A 21615-nucleotide genomic window follows, 5' to 3' on the forward strand; every position below is an offset into this window, starting at 1 on the left:
ATTAGGGAAAAGATGATTTCTTTTCATAATTCCACACACCTTTTTTAATGACAAAGCTATGTGGATTTGTTTTCTAGGTTGGAACTACCTTTTTTCTTTTCTATTAAATATCATTGGTTTCAGGAGTAAGTGATCTATAAGCCGAAATATAGATCCATACTGTGTCTCATAATGTTCTTAATCAAGTAAAGTCTTGATTATTTCTTTTATCATAGCTTCTAATGAAATACAGCCACTTCCTTCTGGATCCAGAATCTCTGATGCTCCAAAAAGTCCATTGACAGAGCTCGGTAATTACTTTCTTTGTAAACTTCAGCAGAAAATTATCTAATTCTGTTGTTTCTGTGGTTGGTAGGTTTTAATTCTTCAGCTGCAATAACATCATTCTGTATGTAAAATATGGTAACCTTTAGCTTTTTCTTCACAGAATTTACAAATTTCTTCTTTCATTCTAAGTCTGGTTTGGCTTTATTGTTGTGACAGGATGCTCCAGATTAATGCTTCTTTCTGAAAACCAACCAACCAACCAAAATCTTGTGAGAATATGTGGGCTAACTTTTATCTACAGTATGATGATGGCAGTTTATACTTAGCTAAAGTCTATACTCTTAGTTTTGTAATGTTCTTGGAAGCACCCTGTGAGCTTCTAAGACTGACTGCATTTCACTGTTTTGTTGCAGTGAACATCAGTTCTGTGGGTTTTCATATAGTTTGCCAAATACTTGTATGTTTGGTTAAAATACTGCCATAATTTGTAGATGTTGTTGAGGTTTAAATATGCATAAGTGCTCTTATTTCTGGATTCATCAGTTATGCATGAGTCCGCTTATTTCTGGATTCATTAGTTGTTTAGTGATGAACTTCAGAACACTTTGGAAGGGCCTGATATTTGAGAAAGTGTGGCACTGCTCACATTTTCCAAATAGTTTTACCTGTGTTAGAGTCAAAATCTTTTTATGGGCAAAAAGGAAACACACCTTAATGGACTATATAGTTCAAGAATCATCATTAGTTTAGATTTGACTCTTAGAATAAAACAAAGAATACTAATGCAGGTGGAGTACTTACGTACAGAAAGCCTCAATAATAGTGGTAACATAATTAAAATAGTAACACAAAAACTTCTTAGCTTTTTCCTGGTGTTTTGCTCACCCTTCCACTACACCTCTGGGTCCTAAGCTTGGTGATTTCATGCTTGTGTTGGGGATGAATGGGGATGTTTTAGCAAGTTATAAGCATCTGGAGTCCTGTGCTGGGAGGAATACAATGTTCATGTTGATGATTTCTCTTTCTCTCTTCCTCTCTCTCTCTCTTTCTCTCTCTCTCTGCCGAGAGACATGTTACATCTGAATTTACCATATATGATGCCTTCTATGTATGTTAGATGCTATTTCTCTGTTCTAGTTGTTAACCCAAAGTAAATTTTGTCCAGCTCCAGGTGTGCAGTTTTTATAACAGATCATCACTAAGTTGTTTATGGCATGGGATCTCCAGTGACTAGTCCCCATCTCTTATCATCCCATGCCCGTACTCCTCTATGCCATATCCTCTGTCTCCCCTTCTCAAGACCTGTGTTTACACAGCAGATCTCTCTTTCTCTACAGTGTCATTGTGTTAGTCCTAAATGTCTCATTCTACTGAGACATTTAGGAGTGTTCTTGAATCAGTATAGATTTATATTTCACTCAACATTAGTCAAGTAGTTATCATGTAATAGTGCTGGTTTATTTAGACGGCATACTTTTACTTACTGCTGTCTGCCAAATCTTAAAATAATTTCCAGGAACAGCCCTTTTTGAAGTGAATATTTGAACCAAATTCTCAAGAACATGAAAATTATCTTCACCATTTTTTCTTAATTTGTTACAGTTTTTGACGGCTCTTTTCCAGATATGTTTTGAGGGGATGGGGATACATGTTTGTTTTCACTGTAGTGAAAGAAGTTTGGTTAAATCCAGTTTGAGGCAGCATTGGAGAGAGAGAGAGATACAATGATTTAAGAACCTATTTAAATCCAGTTAGAGGCAGCATTGGAGAGAGAGAGATACGATGATTTAAGAACCTGTTTGCTATAAATGTAGCTGAAAACCTGAAAATTATTAGGGATGAGAAGTATTTTTGCTTTCTGCTGGGGTATAATAACCTATATATGTGTTGGTCTCAGTGGTAAAGGTAAAATAATAACAACAGTTGAGGCAAAGTATGTGTTTCATTCAAGTGTTTATTCTGGTTTTGTTTTCATGTCTTCCATTTTCGCCAAATTGTTCCACTTAGAAAAGTGTTATTTAATTATGTGAAGCTGGGCCCAGCCATTGGGTCAGCTGGAGCATCTGTGCTCCTCATGAAGTCAATGCTGAAGTCAAAGATGTTTTGTGAGAGCAAAGGTGGGGTTCATATGGAGTAGATTTCTCTGCGCTCTGCCTCTGCATGTCTTCATGGCCTGCTGTCATAAAATCAGCAAAGAAAGCAAAATTTAATTTCCGAAGTTTAAGTGTGTGTGACCTGTATACTGCCCTAGTTCCCTTCATGGCTTTTTTTCTTCATTTTTCGATCTCGATACCAGATGTCTACCAGAGGGAGACATCTCCTTTGTTTTATAAACTCTCTGTGTGGTCGGTGTATTTTGAATTCAAACCTTTCTGAAAAGATAGCTTTGTTAACATGCCTTTAATGCTCTGATGCCTTTGGGAGATCTGTCATAGTTCTTACTAGATTTGTGTATCAATGGAAGCTTTTGCCAAAAGCTGTGAATCATACAGCTTTAGTTGGTATTATTTTCTTTTCTCTAAATGTAGAAAAGAATAGTTTCATTCGGAAGGACCTACAGTGATCATCTGGTCTAACTGCTGAGTCCAGCTATATCAGGGTAGTAAACTGGGATCATATTTGTTAATGTGATAAGCTGGATTGAAAGTAAATGGAAAAGCAGATCCACTATATGAAAAGAAGTCTGTTCATGTTCTGGTTTATATTTATATTGCCTGTGTTAGAAATGAACCCTACACCTAGTTGTTTGAATGTTTTTCTCAATCTCAAGCATGCAGAGAAGTTTAATTTTAAAATTCTGGTATAACTGCTTTTCAGAGAACCTCATCTTGATAAAGACCTAATATAAACAAAGATGGAAATTTTCAAATATGTCATAACCTAAATAAGCATAAGTGACTGGTGCAGATAAGTTTACTGGAAAGAATCGTACTCACAGGCCTGTACGCACAGTTGAATAGGATCTGTTTCTTAGAAGCAGGATAGTAGTGCAAAACCAGCACATGGTGGAAACTCGTTCACGATGGCCTTTAGGTAAGACTGCCCAATTCCACCTTGATTCTCTGTTTTCATTAAAGCACACTTCAGGTTATCCATACTTCAAAGTCAAATAATTGTAAGGTCTTTGTAATAGTCTTCATTACAACATAACAGATAAAGGATGCTGTTTGCTAACTTTCATGATTGTTTCACTGGCTTCATTGTACTACTCTCTATTTTTAACTTTTCCCATTACACCTCCTTTTGAAATAATTGTACATAGTATAATAGTGAACAGTTTATACAGACCTGCGAGTGCTGTGAAGATCAAATGTATCATGTTTGGGTTGTAGCTGCTTCTCTGTGAAGAAAAACCTCTTAAGTAATATGTATTCAGCTTGATTAGATAATGTATGCCAAAGCTTGAATAGGGTAAAAATTAATAGAAAAAAGAGACCTTCAAACCAAACAAAAATGTGCTAGTTACAGTCAAAATTAGATTTTGTACCACTTGCAAGAGGAATGTCTGTCTTGGTATCATGATTTTTTTTGGTTTTTTTTTTCCCATGTTTGCTCTTAACTACTCAGAGTCTAGCTGTGAAATCCATATCTCTACCTTCTGCAGAAGCCAGAGACATGGAGATGGGTAATCAGCAGATTAGTTCCGTGACTTTTTTCAGTTATCTTAGCATCATGTAGATCTGCAAATGGTAATTTTAAGATCTGCTTTAGAATCTTGGCTACCAACACTCACAGAGAGCTGCTTGTTCACCATTCTTGTGTCTGTATAACCAGCTGAAAAACAGTATATGTTACTGGCTTAAAAACTGCTTAAAGACAGTGTTGTCATATCTCACTGTTAGCTTATTTCTTTTTGTATAGCTGCAACTGATCACAGAAAATTTAATAAGGTAAAATTCCTTGCTGGTAAGAATTCTTTCAGGCATGTGGAAGTCAGATTTCATGGCCAGAAGTCTGTATTGCAAGCTGTCATGTTGTGTTGTCATGGCACAATTGTCTCATGTCTCAGGCCATCTTGCTTAGCTTTGCATTAGCATCATCTGGAATTGCACAGCCTTCACTAAGCTACTTGACGCTAATCCATTAAATCACAGGTCTCAGCATTTTAAGCTCAGATTCTTTTTTCAGCCTTTGAGGAAACACAGCCTGTTTCTTCAGGATCCAAAACATCTGGTACCACAGAAGTGCAACCAACCAGATCTGGTAACAATTTCTCCAAAGATTAATTCTCTTGACAGTTAGGAATTTTCAGAGGCATAGTGCCTCTCATTAAACAGTTTGTTCAGTTTGATGTAAATGAAGAATAACTGCAGGTATGAAAGTGCTGTATCAAATAGCAGGTTTGTTTATAACATTTTATATGAAGTACTGAGCGAGTAGTTTGGAGGTTTTTCCATATTTGGCTACAGCCTGTAATTCTTAGCTTTAAAATTCAATTGGACTTACAGTAAATACTAAATTTAAATAGGCCTGTCCACGCCTGAGTTTCGTAAGTGCAATATCCTGATTTGCTGAAGTACTCAAGAGTCCTAAAAAATGAATGGAAATTCCAACATCTTTTTAAAAACGTAGCTCTGCTTTTAGCCTTTTTGTGTAAGCATAGACATAATTTTAAGTGCCCAGATTTCAAAACTGGCACTATGAAGACGTGTCATTGAAGATTGAGACACCGTCTACTTGGTCCTTTGATAATTTCTGTGACAGGTTTCTCTTATTTTATAGATGAGTTTGTAAGAGCTAGTTATTTACTTGGGGCCACTGACAGTTACCCAAAAGAAGAAAAAAAACTAAGTAAGATGAGAGCCAATTGGAAAGATTTCACTTCAGTAGCATGCCAGTAGTGTGATGCCTGAGGAATATGTTTTTGGAAGAAATTAATTTTTGAAGGAAATACATTAATAAAGGGGAGATTGATTGCAACTGTCAGCCATTCTCATGTTTGACAAAAGACAGTTTGTATGTTTCATTTGGTACAGTTCCTGCTTTGTCATGCTTTTTCCTTCTCCAGTTTCAGCACCAATATATCCTCCTTCTCATTCTTGGAATTCTAGAAAAAAATCCATGCAGTCCCAGTTTGCTAATTTTTATTCATAATTTGTTCTTTTTTTGAGCAGCCTTATATTTCTCTTTTTATCTCTAGGATTCAGCTTCTTTCTGTGTGATTCTGCTGACAGTTTGGTCATTCGTTGCATTATGTGTCTGTGCACTGATGTATGTTTTTGGAAATTTTTTTCAAGTCCTACTTAATTGATTATTGTACATTTCAGAGTCTACTTTTCTGCAGAACACAATGTGCTAAATGTTACGTAAAAGTTTCTTCAGCTCATAAAAGAATATGGTGCTGTTGGATGATGGTTCTTATCACTTCAAAACAGTACAGCATGATTTTTGTTTTTGTTTTCCAGCTTCACGTGACTTTCTTCATGTTACTTCTACTCCCCAAACTTTTACAGCTTCAGAAATACCAGGCACTGGTAAATTATAGTGCTATTATTTCAGAAACATACCGTTCTGTTTGGTTGGTTGGTGCTACTTCCATGTTGATGATTTCAGACAGTTATTCATTACTGCTTGCAATGTGTGTTTGCCTATGCGTTCGTTTTTCAAGTTCTGTAACAGCATGCTCGCAGCACAAGTTTAAAGCAAGACTGCCTAAATAATGTAGTATGGATAAAATGGGTGTGTCAGTAAAAGATTTAAAATTTCCGAGGCTTAAGACTGTTACAGTTTTTTACTGATGAGGTTGTTTTCATTCTCTTTCTGTCTGTTCTTCAATGTCCATATACATTTTTGCTGTGATTTTTCCTACATATCGTCTTGAAATAAGAAAGTAAACACATTTAGGCCAGACCTTTTCTGACTAAGGCATACTTTGGATTACAGCTTTGGAGATAAGTGGTTGTTTTTTCTGTAACCTTTGATATGTGAGGATGCTTTATTTTTTTAAGCTTGAATATGAACAAGTATATGCATAAGAGGTGAGGGTAATGGGGAAGGGGTAGGAGGTGGTGAAGGGGAAAGGAAAGCAGTTCATTGCCCAAAACTTTACTCTGAGTAATGCAGCTGTAGTTTATAAAGTTCTCTGCTGTATAATCTACTGGTTCTTGGCATTCCAGTACAGTTTTCAAGAGTTCAGTTTTGCTGCACTGCATCCTACTCCCAGGCAATGATTTTTAAATCAACTTAGTTCATTCTGTTACATGGGATACCTGGGACTGAAATTGAGAGTTGAGTTAGTGAAGTGGTACCAAGAGACTTTAATCTCCCAAAATCACATTTTTTCCTAAATTTTCTGAAGAATTCTTAACTTCCTGGAAAGATGTGTTTTAAGTGGTACAGTAAGTTGTACAGCTGTTTTTTCAGGTGCTATTTAAGTACATATAAAACTATATATACATTGTTTATCAAACTTTTTGTGAACATTTGCACAGATGGAAAAACTAGAATAATATCTTCAGCTAAGTAGTTAGTGAAGGTATTATAATACTTAGAAAAAGAAGGTTCATTTTATAAATAAATAAACAATTTTTAAAAATACTCTGCAGAGCCGTCAAAGATAAAATTTCTCATCTTCCTTTTGAATTTATTTACATGAAGTTATTTCTCAGGTGTATTCACTTGCCCCCTGCAGCTGGAGATACTACTGAGTTGGAAATATCCATGCCCAAAATTACTACAGACCCTCACTTGTTAGAAGTAGCACTGGATAAAATTGATAAGATGACTTTATTTAGTTGTAAATTTTTTTTTTTTTTTTTTTTTTTTTTTTAATTCTTGCTGCTGTTTTTGGAAGCTTTGTTTTGCATTAATTATCACCATCCCACTAATTCTTCCCACTTATTACTGCCGTTAACCAGGATCTCATCTGCACTCATCCTTCATCTTTGTAGATGGAGGATTGGGGTCGTAGATGGGGGTTCCCTTTAGTTGGTTGGGTTTGGTTTTCTCATTATTGAGGTTCCCAGCTGTGGACCTGCCTTTCTCAGTTTGGGGTTTGGGTTTTTTTTGATGGGATATGTTTTAGTTTGATTGGGGATTTTTCTGTGCTAGGGAACTTAACTGTGAGAGGGAATTAAGTGCTCAACAGATCATTTTGTGTAATCTTGTGGAAAGGTTGCTTTGACTAGCTTTTATATTGGTTGGTCCACTGACTTTTCTGGATCAAAAGGTGTTTTCTTACTACCTACAATTCTAAATATGCTAAGATTATTAAGTAGTAATAAGAATTCTTTCCTAGCAATGAGATTTTTTTCCTACATTAGACATTAGGAAGAAATTCTTCACTGTGGGGGTGCTGATACACTGGCACAGGTTGCCCAGAGAAGCTCTGGCTGCCCCATCCCTGTCAGTGTTCAAGGCCAGGTTGGACGGGGCTTGGAGCAACCTGATCTAGTGGAAGGTGTCCCTGCTTTCGTGGCAGGGGGGGTTGGAACTAGATGATCTTTAAGGTCCCTTCCAACTGTAACCATTTTTATGATCCTCTTTAGTATGAATAATTCAGTCACGTGGTTTCCATGTTGAGTCCACACCCCTTAACAGTTCCTGAGACACAGTATAGCCTAGCTGATTTGCAAGCAAATTTCCTGTGCTTCAGTTTTAACATTGCAGCATTTGTCTTTTGAGTGCTGTGCTATCCACAGTAGACCTGTCCTGTCCATAGTAGAGGCAGTTAAGCCTTTTAACACAAGATTCTTTTTGGATTTAGGTGAATGGAAGCCTTATTCTTCAAGATCCACAACATCTGGCATGCCAGAAATGCCACCAATCTCAGCTGGTAATGATATCTCTCTTCACTGTAGTTCTCCTGACATGTAGTCAGTCTCTCAGTCACAGTGATGCTTTCCTAAACGGAGGGCTTACTCTAAGTTGCTCTGTGTAAATGTGTAACTGGAGAGATACCAGTTATAACTGCTGCAACATTTGAGATACTTAGAATGAAATGTTGGAGTGATAAGATTATTTTTTTTATGTTTGTAAGCAATTGGCTAGCTTGTCCTATGGGGTTCTCCATTTTTTTGTGAAGGATTGTATGTGTATGGAGGCTTGTTATTTCGAGTGGTTAAGTGTTAACATGTCAAGTCTGGTTCTTTTATACATTGGATACAAAAGCTTCTCCATAGGTGGAAAAAGATACAGCTGCTGTTCTTAAGAATACCTCATGAATTTTTAACCATGAGAAATGCCAGTTATTGGTTTGGTTAGTGAGTCATTAAATGTTGCTAGAAAAGGGTAACATAGAAGAGACTGGAACAGAAGGATTTAAATGTCCAAAGATTGGCAATATCCAAAAACCCCAGAGAAATCACTAGGCAGCATTTCCTTACTACCACTAACTTCTTCATCTTTGTGCAGGTTTGAAAACCGTAACGGTCTTGCCTCCCTTACATCTGGAGTCAAGCCCATGGCGTAGCAGAGATGTGCAGTGCAAATGAGTACACATAGACTAGATTTTATAACCATTTATATATAAGGTTGTGCATTTTCTCTGTGAAAAATTACACAGAGTTTGAGGAAGTCACTTTAGCGAAGTTACTTGTTCTTCACTGTACAATTGTATGATGGACTGCGCAAGTGTATGTGGTTGGAAGATGTGCTAGAATTCTACAGAAAAATTACCTTTAGTCTCTTGTTTGCAGGCATTTCTCTAGAGAGTCACTGTGCTTTATTAGTGCCAGGGCTGAGATATCTGACCCATAGAATGAAGGATTTGGGAAAAGTGAGATCAGATCTTAAACTCTGAATCCAAAAGTGAGTCTTTTGGCTCCCATGTTCAGTCTGCAACGACTGGTTTTTAATGTCTTTCGGGAAAGTGTCAGGAGTGGTTTGGTGAAGTAGACATTTAGACATTTCTCTGCTGATGGAGAGCCATTTAGCTACTGAGTTTCTAAGAGTATTGTGCTAGTTGCAGCCACAGCAAGACAACTGCCTGCTGATTTGATGACTGAGTGACAAAGTACTGCAAGGAGAAGGGATGTGTTGACCTAAATATGGACCTTTGGGGTGCTGTGAATTGGTGCTGCTTGTGCTGCTGTGGCAAGACCGTGTGAATATCTCAAGGTCGTTTCTGTGTCTGGCTGCAGCAACCCAGAGACCGGACCTGAAGTCCACCTCGTCTGCTTCATTGAAAACCACACGGACTGTAAAGGGTAAATAGCCAGTGATTCCCTTCCCTTGTTGATTACTTTGGCAATGCTTTTCTCTGCAGCAGTGAGCCAGTTCAGATGTTTTGCCGTCCAGAACAGTGGGTCAATGATGCAGTTGTTCCCTTATGGCTCCTGATTAGAAATTGCTCCATTTGTAAGCTTTCTGCTGCCTTTTCTGAGATTCCACTTCTAGGTTTACTCTGTTACCTCAGGCTACCTATGGCAATTGAAAGATAGCATCACGCGGCTATGGGGAGTGATGCCGTGACATGGAAGCCTGCTCCAAGCAGGGCCACGTTTCCTTGTTTATAGCTCTGTCTTGATACCAGCCGTGCAACAACAGCCTGTGTGAGGACCTGAAGGTGGTTTCTGTGTTTGATCTTAGCTACTCGAAGACCAAGGCTGAAGTCCACCACTCCTTCCTCCCTGGCAACGCAGCAAACTGTGATGGGTAACTAGCAAAACCCCTTCTTTTTCCGTTTTCCCTTTGCTCTTCCTATCATGCCTCGCACCCCAAAACTCATGGCATCCGTCTCATCTTCCATGGAGAGAATGAAGACTTGTTGGTGCAGTTTGGCTTGCCAGAGCACCCATTGCACTTGTTCTGATTCTGTTGTTTCATCCCACGCTTCTCCGTTGCTGACAAGCATTTTCTGTGGGGACTGAGTGGCAGCTTGCGTAGAGAACACATTATTGCACCTTGCCTTCATCTGCCATTCGCCTGCTTCTTTTGTTTTGGTAGCAGATCTTCCTTTCTCTGACACATTCAAATACGACAGCATTCTTAAGGTACAAATCCCAGCTGTGCTGATCTGGGCTGGCACAAGAGGACAGCTCGGGGGTCCAGCTGCCCACCAGGGTTTGCTGGTCCATGGGTGCAGCCTTTGCTTCACTTCTGACTTTGAAGGCAGCCCATTGCCATCTGCCCACACCTCTACATTGCCATCACCTGGGAGCGGGAGTGCTCTGCTCTACTGCTGCTTTTGGGGTCACATCAGGGTTCTAAGGTTGTAAGGACGATGCCTGTTTTCAGCTTCCGGTGAATGTTTCTCCAAAGCACCAGCAGCCTTTGGTGCCTGGCCATGCTGCCAGCCTAATTTGGTAACGACACTTCTTGCAGATCTGGTCACAGTGCAGATGGGAATCGTCCCAGGAGCTGTTGTTGTGCTTTTAGCCAAATGTTGTTTCTTTTGGGCCTGTGTTAGGGTGAAGCATAAGTGTAGAGATGAAACTGCTGTTCACGAAAAGCCGTATTTACTTAAGCACTGGATATGGCAGTTGATGGCAATGGGTGGAGATGCTCGTGGCGATAGCTGCTTTCACACTGGCAGGTGTGCAAGACCAGTCCAGTGTCTTGGCAGTAATTTTTGGTCCATGAGGTAACAGAAGCATGATGTGAGGAGGTTGGTAAGCCCTCCGACTCGAAATTGAATGCAAGTTAAAATTCTAATGAACAATATTGAGTTTCTTGCAGTGTTATTGTGGCACTTTTGACTGTAGCAGTCTTGCTTTCCTCTCAGCTTAGATGTGTCACGCACTTCAGGGTGTTTTCCGGGGAAGTTAAATTCCTTGCCTTGCATTACTTAAAGGACTTTTCTTAGCTTTCTTGTTTTCATAGTGGAGAAATTAGATACTTGTTATTATAATAAAACATATAAAGTTGCTGGTGTAAGGATGTTTCCTTCCCTTTTGTTCTCTGATGTTGTCTGGATCAGTTTCTATATTGTTTTAATTGTGCCAATTTTTAAAATTGGATTTGTTTCAGTATCATCATCTTGAAAATTTTTTTCCCTTTGCCTCCCTTTGCCCAGTGTTCTTGCGCTTTTTCAGTCCTACATTCCTACTAACCGTCAGAATGTTTTTCCATTCTACTTGTGACATTCTGTTTTATTTTTTGCATCATATTCATGTCTTTACACATCTTTGTTCATTAACCTGTTTTTATAAAGTTTTGCAAAATATGTTTTTATGTTTCTTCAGTTCTTTACTATTGAGACACTAAATCATCAAGTCTGTGGTTGCAGATGATGCCATGTTGTGATGGTTCATCATTTAAGTGTGCATGTTAAAAAGTGCACACTTAAGGTATAAACTGTAAAATAACTTCAAGAATAGCAAGTCTGTATTTCTCTGATCAGAATGTTTAAAGTAGAATAATAATATAAATAATGTAATGTTATTTCCAGCCTGGGTTTTAAACTCACTTGCACTTTCGTACTCTTATTTTGTTGGTTCAGAATTAGTAGAACAGGTGGATGAATTCCTCTGAAATCAGTTTGGTTGGTTATCCACTGTGTGCAGGGCTCAGTAGCTGACCAAGGCACAAAGCAGTGGTGTAGCAGACCTTGAAGTCTTTGGTGTAAAATAGATGTATATTTTTTTGGTCCTTTCAAGTTGTACATTCCATCTCAGTGCTGATGATTTTTTTATTTTAATAAGTCTAAAACTTGCAAAATTAATAGCTGCTTGCATGTGTTCCTGTATTGGTTAAGTTCAAATTAGGAAACGTAGCTACAGAAAAAGTGAATTTGGTAGCAGCATATTTGTGAAAGGCAATGTGATCTAAAATCCTAACACATGAAAATATTTCTCTATTACAGTAACTACTCAAGCACCTTTCAAACCTATTACACCTGGCAACATTGAAGTGGAATTGGGTAAATGATCATTAATGGTTTTTGTCATCTGGAGATCAGCTTATTACAACATGTATACAGTATGCATGTCTTCCCTAGTCTTACTTGTTAAACTTTGGTCAGTGGTCTTTTTATTTCTCATAACAAATAAATTTAGAAAAGTCTTTGCTTTTATCTGTTGCAGAATTCACACCGAACACAAACATGATGCAGCTGTGTTAATACTCCATGGGTGGTACTGACATTTATTCTGCCTCTGCATGAATGCAGTATTTTTGTTTCCTTTTAAAGCTGAGAACTTCATTTTATCCAAGGTCATTTCAGTCAAACCATCTTCATTAGAAGGAAAACTTTTAGTGGCTAGTCAGTGTGGCTCTACTGCTCTCCGTGGCATGTTCTCTCTTGATGTAAAGCATTAGGCTACTTAGATTTCTTATTACCTGTCCTTTGATTTTAATCGGTCGTAAATGCTCTTAATATCAAGAGCACCTACTCCAGTTTGTCATATGCCACTGCATGTAGAAATAGAGCATGTCTCGTTCATGCTGGCTGCATAATTTTCCTAATGGAAATAGTGGTCTTAGTGATCTGATAGAATCTGAATTCCGTTGCATTTGTTTTCATTAAAATATTGTCACAAAAACATCAAGTTATTTTTAAACCATTTTCCACTAAAGGGTGGTCTTTGTCAATAATCCTGTTTATACCAAAGTAACTTTGTGGCAGTGGTGTAAGACCAGAAGTCATTATCTTTAAAAAAAATGTGTCTCTTGAGTTTCTTGTGCAGTACTTTCATGTGAGCTGTTTCTTTTATTAAGCAAGTCGAAAACATTCTACTCAGACTGAATAACTGAGGAACATACTTGTATATTACTGTGGGCAGTTTTATGTAGGTTTAGTTCACATTTGAAATTTTCTCTACCTAATATCTTCCAAAGGATACAAATTCTGTGTCTTGGAAATGTAATAGATACGAGAATACCACCCTGATCAAACTCATGTTGTATCCATACCATAGGAGATGTCAGCTTGTTTGCTCTTCTGTCAGTCATCCTACAGCTGACTCTCAGTCCATTTTCTGTCTGGATTTTTATTTGTATTGTTTCCTTTTACAGAACAGCTTCTGCATGGTATTTTAGTGGCTTTGATGCCACTGCAAGTTTTAAAACTCAGATTCTCTTTTCAGCTTCTGATGAAACACATCTTATTTCTTCAAGATCCACAACATTTACTATTCCAGAAATGCCATTGACAAAATCTGGTAATGACATTTCTTGAAAATGTAATTTTATTAGTGTTAGGAATTCTCACAAGAAATGTCCTGCTTTTGGTTGTGTTGTTAATTTACATTTCTTTACCTTGGGTTAATATTATTACAGGAAGAAGGTGATATATTTGGGATAACAACATTGAAATAGTTGGCTTTTAGGATTCTCGTGACTATGGAGTATTATAGTTAAATCTCTTGTAATTTTGTATTACATACAAATTACAATTTTTCTGGAAGTTTTAAGGACAGAGATGACTCCGATTGTAATTGTTTATTTGTACTTTGGTACAACATGAATTTACTCATAATATAATTACTGATTTACATCAATATTTAGTCCTGCCCCAATTCATTTATCCTGATTTTGCAAAAGTGCCATATCAACAGATTCCCTGAATTCAGTATAACTACCAGCAGCCACCAGTGGATAGTTATTCCAAATAAATAAATAATGGTACTGTTTCACTCATAATACTCTATTTGTGTAGTGCCATTTCCCTAAAATCTTATGCTTCAAAATTATGATTACATAAATATTTATTGTGATAAAGGGTGATTTGGCAGGTTCAAGCTGAACATGGTATTAGTTTGGTTAGGCTTTTTTTACTGTAACTGTTCAAATACCTTTGCAACCAAGTAAAGTGGAACTCAGTAAATTATTATTATGATGTTTTCTTAATGTCTAATATGATAATTTCTCAGACAAGCACCAATGTATTTTCTTTTACTGGCATCTGGTTGTGAAAACTTACTTTTCAGCCTCTTTTATTTTGGGCTTTAGGATAAATTCTAAAGCATCTCAACAGTTCATGTTTTACAGGACACATCTATAGTGTGATTAAGCTATTCGTGATTCTCATTTTTTTTCTGTCTTCGTGTGAATGGAATGCTTTCTTTCTAAAGCTGAAAATTTTATACAACTTCATGTTGTTTCAAGTTGTTTGCACTGTGAATGTTCATTTAATGGAACTCTCTTCAGCATCTAGCATGCTTGATGCCACCCTTCAGTTATGCTGTTTCACTGATTCTGTGATATTCCTTTAGGTTGATACCACCTGCTTTTGTTAGGCAGTGAACTATTCCCACATGACTTTCAAAAATGCAGGCTATCTGGATTTAATGTGTAATCCTGTATTGTATCAAATGTGTTTAGAAACTAAATTGTAAAGTTTCCAACTTTGATGTCGAATACGGAGCTTTTGTGTGCAGACAAAAAAATGCTGCTTCTAGTTTGTGCTGTTAATTTACTCTCTCTATTTGCCTAAAGAGGTCATCTGCAGGCTTTTTTCCATGCTGGATGTACGTTTTCCAACTTCATATGCATAAAGTGGGGTGTTTTTAGGTTGAATTAAGCCCTGATTCATAACTTACGCCTGATTTCTAATGTGAAGGCATCATGCTGTATCAAAACAGCATTAAGCATTTGCAGTTCCTTATTTAAAAGACTTATCTGGAACATGCAAACTAAAGTGTAGGGGTAAGGGGGTTTCTGTCAGCTGCTGCTGTTGGACAGAATTTTGAAATCAGATGCAGCCAGCTGGCCTTGTAATGAATGTGTCAAAATTAGATGTCATGTATCCAAAAAAACCCCAAACCCACCAACCCACAAGACAAAGAATGGAGTAGGCTACTGCAAATATCAATTAGAGGTATCTATCTATACAAGAAATCTAAAATAAATCTAGATCTTTTAGACCTGCTAATAAAGGGCCAAAGATCATCTTATCTAAAGACTGATTTCACTCATCGTTTCAAGATTGTTTTCATATTTGATCTTAGCTACCCAGGGACCAGGCCTGAAATTCACATCTCATCCCTCCGTGGAAACCAGAGGGAGCACGATGGGTAAATAGCATGTAATTCCATTAGCTTTTCCATCCCTTGCCATCACTTCCATTGGCTGTGGATAATGCTAAGATTCATTCAGACATGTTGCTTTGGAAACTACTTGATGCTAGGCTTGTTCATCTGTCCATCCACAACTTGGCCATTTCTGTCTAATCAAAGCTGAAAAATAATTTACCACACTGATTAAACAGTCTGCAAAAAGACCTCTGCTAGCATGTGTTGCCTTTAATTTTCTTCTGGTAGTTGCAATTTTCTTTCAAAGCATAAGTACTTAAAAAACCCCAAACAAACCCAAAACCAAACCAACAAACAAAAAAATCCCAAAACCAGTGAGAATTCTACTTAGCATGAGATAGAGGAGTTGACCATACTTTATTTCACACCAGCTTCAGTGTTTATATTGTTTATGTGACACCTCATTTCACAGCTCATCCTTAAAGCTGCTGCCATCTTGCTTGATCTCGCATCAGTGTTGTCTTGAACTGCCCAACAGCTGCTGTCAAAATACTGTGGCTCTGAAGCCAATTCACATTTAACTCCAGGTTTACTTTCAGCTTTTGATGAAAAGCAGCACATTTCTTCAGGATCTGAAACATCTGGCATCCAAGAAATGCCACCAGCTGTACCTGGTAATACTTGAAAATATTATTTTTTTTTAGATAGAAATTCTCACAGAGATTTCATCTTACTTATGGTATATTGTTAGTTAAATTTGAAATGAATCAGAATAACTACAGAACTGTCATAATTAATTTGCTCACTCAAATACCAGACTAACTTAATACTTTAGAACAGTAAATACTCTGTTCTGATTTTGGTCAACATTCCTAATATATTTACAAGTCTGTTTTGCTGTGCTTGATGATAATAGGCTTTGATGTATCTTATTACATCTAGTAGTGTTCTCTTTTTTAAGTTGCAATGCTGCATATGTTTAAGAGTGAAAGCTAATACAAGTTTTGTTTAAACCTTTGAATGAAACTGTTCTAATGGTTGAAAGTGTTGAGTATGTCTCATAGAAATAACAGGATCCAGAACAATGAATATGTAGGCTTCAAAATACTGGAAAATGGACCCTTAAGTCCTTTCATTTGAATATATTTAAAGCAGTTAATTTAAGTTAGACATTTTGCTGCCAGTAAGTGCGGCAGCGTGCGTCCAAGACTAAAAGAAATAAAAGCATGCTTTTCACATGTATTGCTGTAGTGCTGTGTTCAACTATTTCCACTAAACTGCACAACATCGCAGTAGAGGAAAATATTTGCAACTAATTGATCTTGAGCTGGTGCTTCTATGGTAGACATAATGCTTTTCAAACATGCTTTTGAAACCTGTTATACCAGACTCCAGTAAAATTAAACTGGTTGGATAATGGTATTTTTTTGACATTTAAATTGCACTTACTGATCTATCATAATCTAAATTATATAATTTTCTTGTTCTTCCTTGCCAATATTTGTTCTTTAGGATTGTTTTACTTCCTGTGTTCAGAATATAAGCTAAAACTTACCAATGCCTTACAAAATGACACTGGACAAATGCAATTTTATCAGTGCTTATGGTTCTGCTTTTACTGGCCCTGCATGAAGAAATATTTCATATCTTTTCAATAATAATTCCATCCAAAGTCTGTTTCAAGTTGCTGCCAGAACTCCCTTGCAGTAAAAAGTGGACTAAATGGGTATTTTACACGAAACTTTTACTAAATGTCCAACTGCCTGTGGTTGTAGGTCAATGGCAAAGCTTTTTGATTCAAGTAAATATTCTGAAAATCAATAAATGGAGATGTGTTAAGTTTTGTACATTTATTCTTCAGCGGTTTTAGTAAGTGTTTATCATTATGCATCTTTCATACTAAGCAATAACTTACAATCAAGTGCCTTAACAGAAAGTTTCAGTAACGGCTTTCTATGTATTGGAATAATAGCATATCCAAGTTCAGTTATTTATTCCACATGGTTTGCCTATAAAGAAGGTTGTACTGCACTCTTTTCAAACCAGACGCATCAGTTTCCCAACACTTGGAGTGTTCGGGAGAATTGAGAAAATAATGTGTGATCTAGTTTGGAATTGAACATAAACATGCAAAAATAAGTCCTAGATTTGAAGAAGAGTTAAAAATGTGATTAAATATGGTAATAATGTTTAATTAACATATGTATGAAACAGGAACCATTAGTATGTTATGCTGTTTGTATTTAAAGGACTTCCTTGGAATAACCTAAGGAATTCTGGGTTTTAGTTTTGCATGTGTGTGTTGGGGAGGGAGGACAGGGGAAGACAAGAGAGAGAGTAAATAGAAGAATCTTTCAGCTAAAGGAGGGTCAGGGTGTCCAGCCACCCCGTGAAGCCTGCAATGAAATACTTGCTTACATGTTATTTCCCCTGGAGTGGGTCCTTTAATGAACTTAATGATGTCTCTTAAAAACCTATAGTTTCGTTGGTCACTTGTTTATTGTTTCTAGGAAATGTTTACTTTCAAAAGTTCTTCAAGCCTGTTTGAACTCTGCCTTATTTCTTGAAGACTGGTTAATATTGTGCTCTACAGAGCTACTCAACCTAAAAAACTAATGTGGTTATTCAAGTAATGAAAAACACTTTCAATCTAAACAGACTTTTTCTTTTAAAACCACAGCGTTATCACTTGTGCAGAGACTGCTTATTTCATTATGACTTTCATATCTGATTTAGCTAAACAAGGACTAGTCCTCAAGTCTACATCTCATCCTTTTTGGAAACTAGACAAAAAGTGATGAGTTAGAAATGTGGGATTCTGTTTTAGTTTTCATCACATTGCCGCTTGCTTCCTTTTTTTCTGCTGTGAACACATTTGCTTCTGAGTCTAAATGGCAAGCCTGTTAAAGAACTATTTTGCATTTACCACTTCTTAGTCAGAAGCTATGAAGCATTTTTGATACAAAGTGCTAAAGGACCGGTCTTTTATACAAACTTATAAAAAATTCATTTTCCTGTTGCTGTAATTTAAACTCCAGAAAGTATAAAAGTAGAAGATTCTTAAGAGGTCTGTCTAGCATCAGATATTGGATCCTGTTGCCACCATGTTGGGCTGCATATCTTTCTCTTTATTCACATAACAGAGAGGACTTTTAAGCATTCAGTATCTTGCTTGTGTTTGCCCTTACATCACCTGAAACAACACAACTTGTGCTAGGTAGTGTGTTGTGCTATCCCAGCAACAGTGAGATTCCTCATTTTAAATCCAGATTTTCTTCTCAGCCTTTAATGAAACACAGATAGTTTCACAATTCATGTCTAAAGCATTTGGAGTCCCTGAAATACCATCAGTCCAATTTGCTAATGACGTTTCTTGCAAACTGAGCGTTCTTGACAGTGAGAAATTATTCTTGCACAAGTAAAGGCATTTTTATCGTGACCTTCGCATTTCACTGTTATCATTTGCATTATCCATTCGCCGATTTCTGGAAAACAAATGTGTCTCTTCCTTTAGACCTTGCTTGTCTAACACTGTAGTTATGAGATTTTGTTTGTTTGAAGTACTTCTGTAGTTATGAGATTTTGTTTGTTTGAAGTACTTCATGTCTCTTCAGGATGAAAACTTGCTCCTGCAAATTAAGGAGATGCTGTTCCATTAAAGATTTGTACAGATTTTGGTTAAGAAGGCACAAGTAGTTGACTTCTAGTAGTTGGCTCAACTCTTGACGAAAATCCTGAAGTTCATCTGTATGCATCTTTCTGCAGAGAAGCTATTGTTTCCTTTTTTTCTAGGCGTATGTTACTTTAACCCCAAAGTTCAGATTTTTAAGGATAGTGAAGAATATAGTAAACAGAGCTGGTTAATTGTTGGTTTTTGGTTTTGGTTTTTTTTTGGGGGGGGAGAGACGGAGGGTTGTTTCAGATTTAAAATAAGGTGGTAAACTAAAAAACTTGACAGTATCTTTGAAGCAGGCAGGGGTTCTGGTTACATATTTGTTGACCACTTCTCAGTTAATAGCTTGAAAATATTTGATGCCTGAAAATTAGTTTGGGGATCTGTTATGTACTGCGGTAAAAATGCAGCTCTGGAACATCATGACTGCCATTATTGTCTACTAGGAACAGTGTTTAACCAGTGATTGGGGTTTTTTGGTTATAGAGAGTGACAAAAAACTGTTGTATGATTTATTTGGTAGGAAGGGTATACCTGATAAACCACAGTTTAAGTAGTGATTTATTTGGATGCGATTAAAGTGATGCTTTCATACTCATAGAGAGACTGCCATAACATCTCAAGATAGTTTCCATCTCTAACCTTAGCTCTTCCAAGACCAGTCCTGGAGCCCACATCTTTTCCTTCACTGGAAACCATGAAGACAGTAAAGGGTAAACAATAATTCCATCATAATTTCTTCTTGGCAATACTTAAATATGAAAAGCATTATTTTAAAATTTACTCAAAACCTTTTAATTTTCTTTTTTCCTGTTAGTGGCAATGCCAAATGTGTCAGTGGTCAGTCATTTATATAAATTATGTTAAGCTTCTCAATCCCCCTTTGTAATTTTCTGCTTTATAGGCCTAGTTCACTAAAAGGTTAACTGTTTGTATTCTACAATAACTCAGCAATGCCACCCTCATTTAAAAAAAGGATAATACTGTAATGAATGCAGATATTTATGTAAAAAGCTGAATGTAATATGGGTTTCATTCATGTAAAACTCTGTACTGACACTGCTTTGAAAAAAGAATGTTCATCTATAATATCTGAAGGCAGTTTTCTGTTTTAATCTTAGTTACTCAGAGACCAAAGCAGAAATCTACCTCTCCTTACCTTGCAAGCCAAAGAACAGTGGAGGGTAAATATGGTATTTTCTGTTTTTTCCTTTTCCCCTGCCATCACTTGAAAAAATTTTCACCTGCTTTGAGCAATACCCAGGTCTGTTAATGCACTTTGGCTTGCGAAAACACTTGCCAAACTAATGACATTTTTCTGACGTTTGAACCTATGCTTTTTTCCATCACTTTTTGCAGGGACAGGGGGCAAAAAGTATTTTTCATTAAATTCCTGTATGTCTGTAGATGCAGTTTTTATTTTGAAAATTCTTTCTAGAATGAAAAATTCCAGTTTGGAAGAAGCATAGTTTTATTTCCTCTTAGTCTTGCTATTGATGTGGTATAGCTGTCTCATAGTTTCCTTACAGGACATAAACTTTTTCCTCTTTCATTGCACAATGAAGTTCAAGCTTGATAAATAGGCATGTTATTTTCGGACTTGATGATCTTAAAGGTCTTTTCCAACCTAGTTGATTCTATGATTCATTGACTAACCTAAAGAAAGAATGAGAACTTTTAAATGACATGGGGAAAGCTGAAGCCTTTCAGAGGAACTGTGAGGACTTACATAGTCTGTTCTTTGTGAAAATAACAGTAATAATAGTGACAAGAACACTAAATAAAAACCTTTTGGCAAAGTTATTGAACTCCTAAGAGAGTTAGAGTTATGACTGAGTGTTGAAATGATAGTGTGCAGTTTATTCTTTTGTGCTGGAATAAGGAAGTATTTAGAATTTGTAGTTGTTTGTATTTGAAATGTATGTATCACCTGTCATCTTGAATTCTGAATCCAAAAGTGAGTCTTTTGGCTCCCATGTTCAGTCTGCAACGACTGGTTTTTAATGTCTTTCGGGAAAGTGTCAGAAGTGGTTTTGTGAAGTAGACATTTAGACGTTTCTCTGCTGATGGAGAGCCATTTAGCTACTGAGTTTCTAAGAGTATTGTGCTAGTTGCAGCCACAGCAAGACAGCTGCCTGCTGATTTGATGACTGAGTGACAAAGTACTGCAAGGAGAAGGGATGTGTTGACCTAAATATGGACCTTTGGGGTGCTGTGTATTGGTGCTGCTTGTGCTGCTGTGGCAAGACCGTGTGAATATCTCAAGGTCGTTTTTGTGTCTGGCTGCAGCAACCCAGAGACCGGACCTGAAGTCCACCTCGTCTCCTTCATTGAAAACCACACGGACTGTAAAGGGTAAATAGCCAGTGATTCCCTTCCCTTGTTGATTACTTTGGCAATGCTTTTCTCTGCAGCAGTGAGCCAGTTCAGATGTTTTGCCGTCCAGAACAGTGGGTCAATGATGCAGTTGTTCCCTTATGGCTCCTGATTAGAAATTGCTCCATTTGTAAGCTTTCTGCTGCCTTTTCTGAGATTCCACTTCTAGGTTTACTCTGTTACCTCAGGCTACCTATGGCAATTGAAAGATAGCATCACGCGGCTATGGGGAGTGATGCCGTGACATGGAAGCCTGCTCCAAGCAGGGCCACGTTTCCTTGTTTATAGCTCTGTCTTGATACCAGCCGTGCAACAACAGCCTGTGTGAGGACCTGAAGGTGGTTTCTGTGTTTGATCTTAGCTACTCGAAGACCAAGGCTGAAGTCCACCACTCCTTCCTCCCTGGCAACGCAGCAAACTGTGATGGGTAACTAGCAAAACCCCTTC

The 21615-nt window shown here is 37.3% G+C and overlaps 1 protein-coding gene across 1 annotated transcript in view; it reads left to right on the forward strand.

Moving 5' to 3' along the window:
* The window catches only part of ABI3BP (ABI family member 3 binding protein), a 143207-nt gene that overhangs the window by 57833 nt on the left and 63759 nt on the right, over window positions 1-21615 (forward strand). Inside the window, exons 12-25 of the mRNA XM_030476242.1 lie at window positions 216-305; window positions 3842-3892; window positions 4396-4470; window positions 5673-5741; window positions 6899-7003; window positions 7973-8041; window positions 9348-9413; window positions 9796-9861; window positions 12011-12067; window positions 13233-13307; window positions 15096-15161; window positions 15707-15793; window positions 21082-21147; window positions 21530-21595. Of these exons, the coding sequence (XP_030332102.1) occupies window positions 216-305; window positions 3842-3892; window positions 4396-4470; window positions 5673-5741; window positions 6899-7003; window positions 7973-8041; window positions 9348-9413; window positions 9796-9861; window positions 12011-12067; window positions 13233-13307; window positions 15096-15161; window positions 15707-15793; window positions 21082-21147; window positions 21530-21595 (1008 nt within the window). The remainder of the gene's footprint in view (window positions 1-215; window positions 306-3841; window positions 3893-4395; window positions 4471-5672; window positions 5742-6898; window positions 7004-7972; window positions 8042-9347; window positions 9414-9795; window positions 9862-12010; window positions 12068-13232; window positions 13308-15095; window positions 15162-15706; window positions 15794-21081; window positions 21148-21529; window positions 21596-21615) is intronic.

Source organism: Strigops habroptila, chromosome 2 (genome assembly GCF_004027225.2).
Source record: "Strigops habroptila isolate Jane chromosome 2, bStrHab1.2.pri, whole genome shotgun sequence".
Lineage (NCBI taxonomy): Eukaryota > Metazoa > Chordata > Aves > Psittaciformes > Psittacidae > Strigops > Strigops habroptila.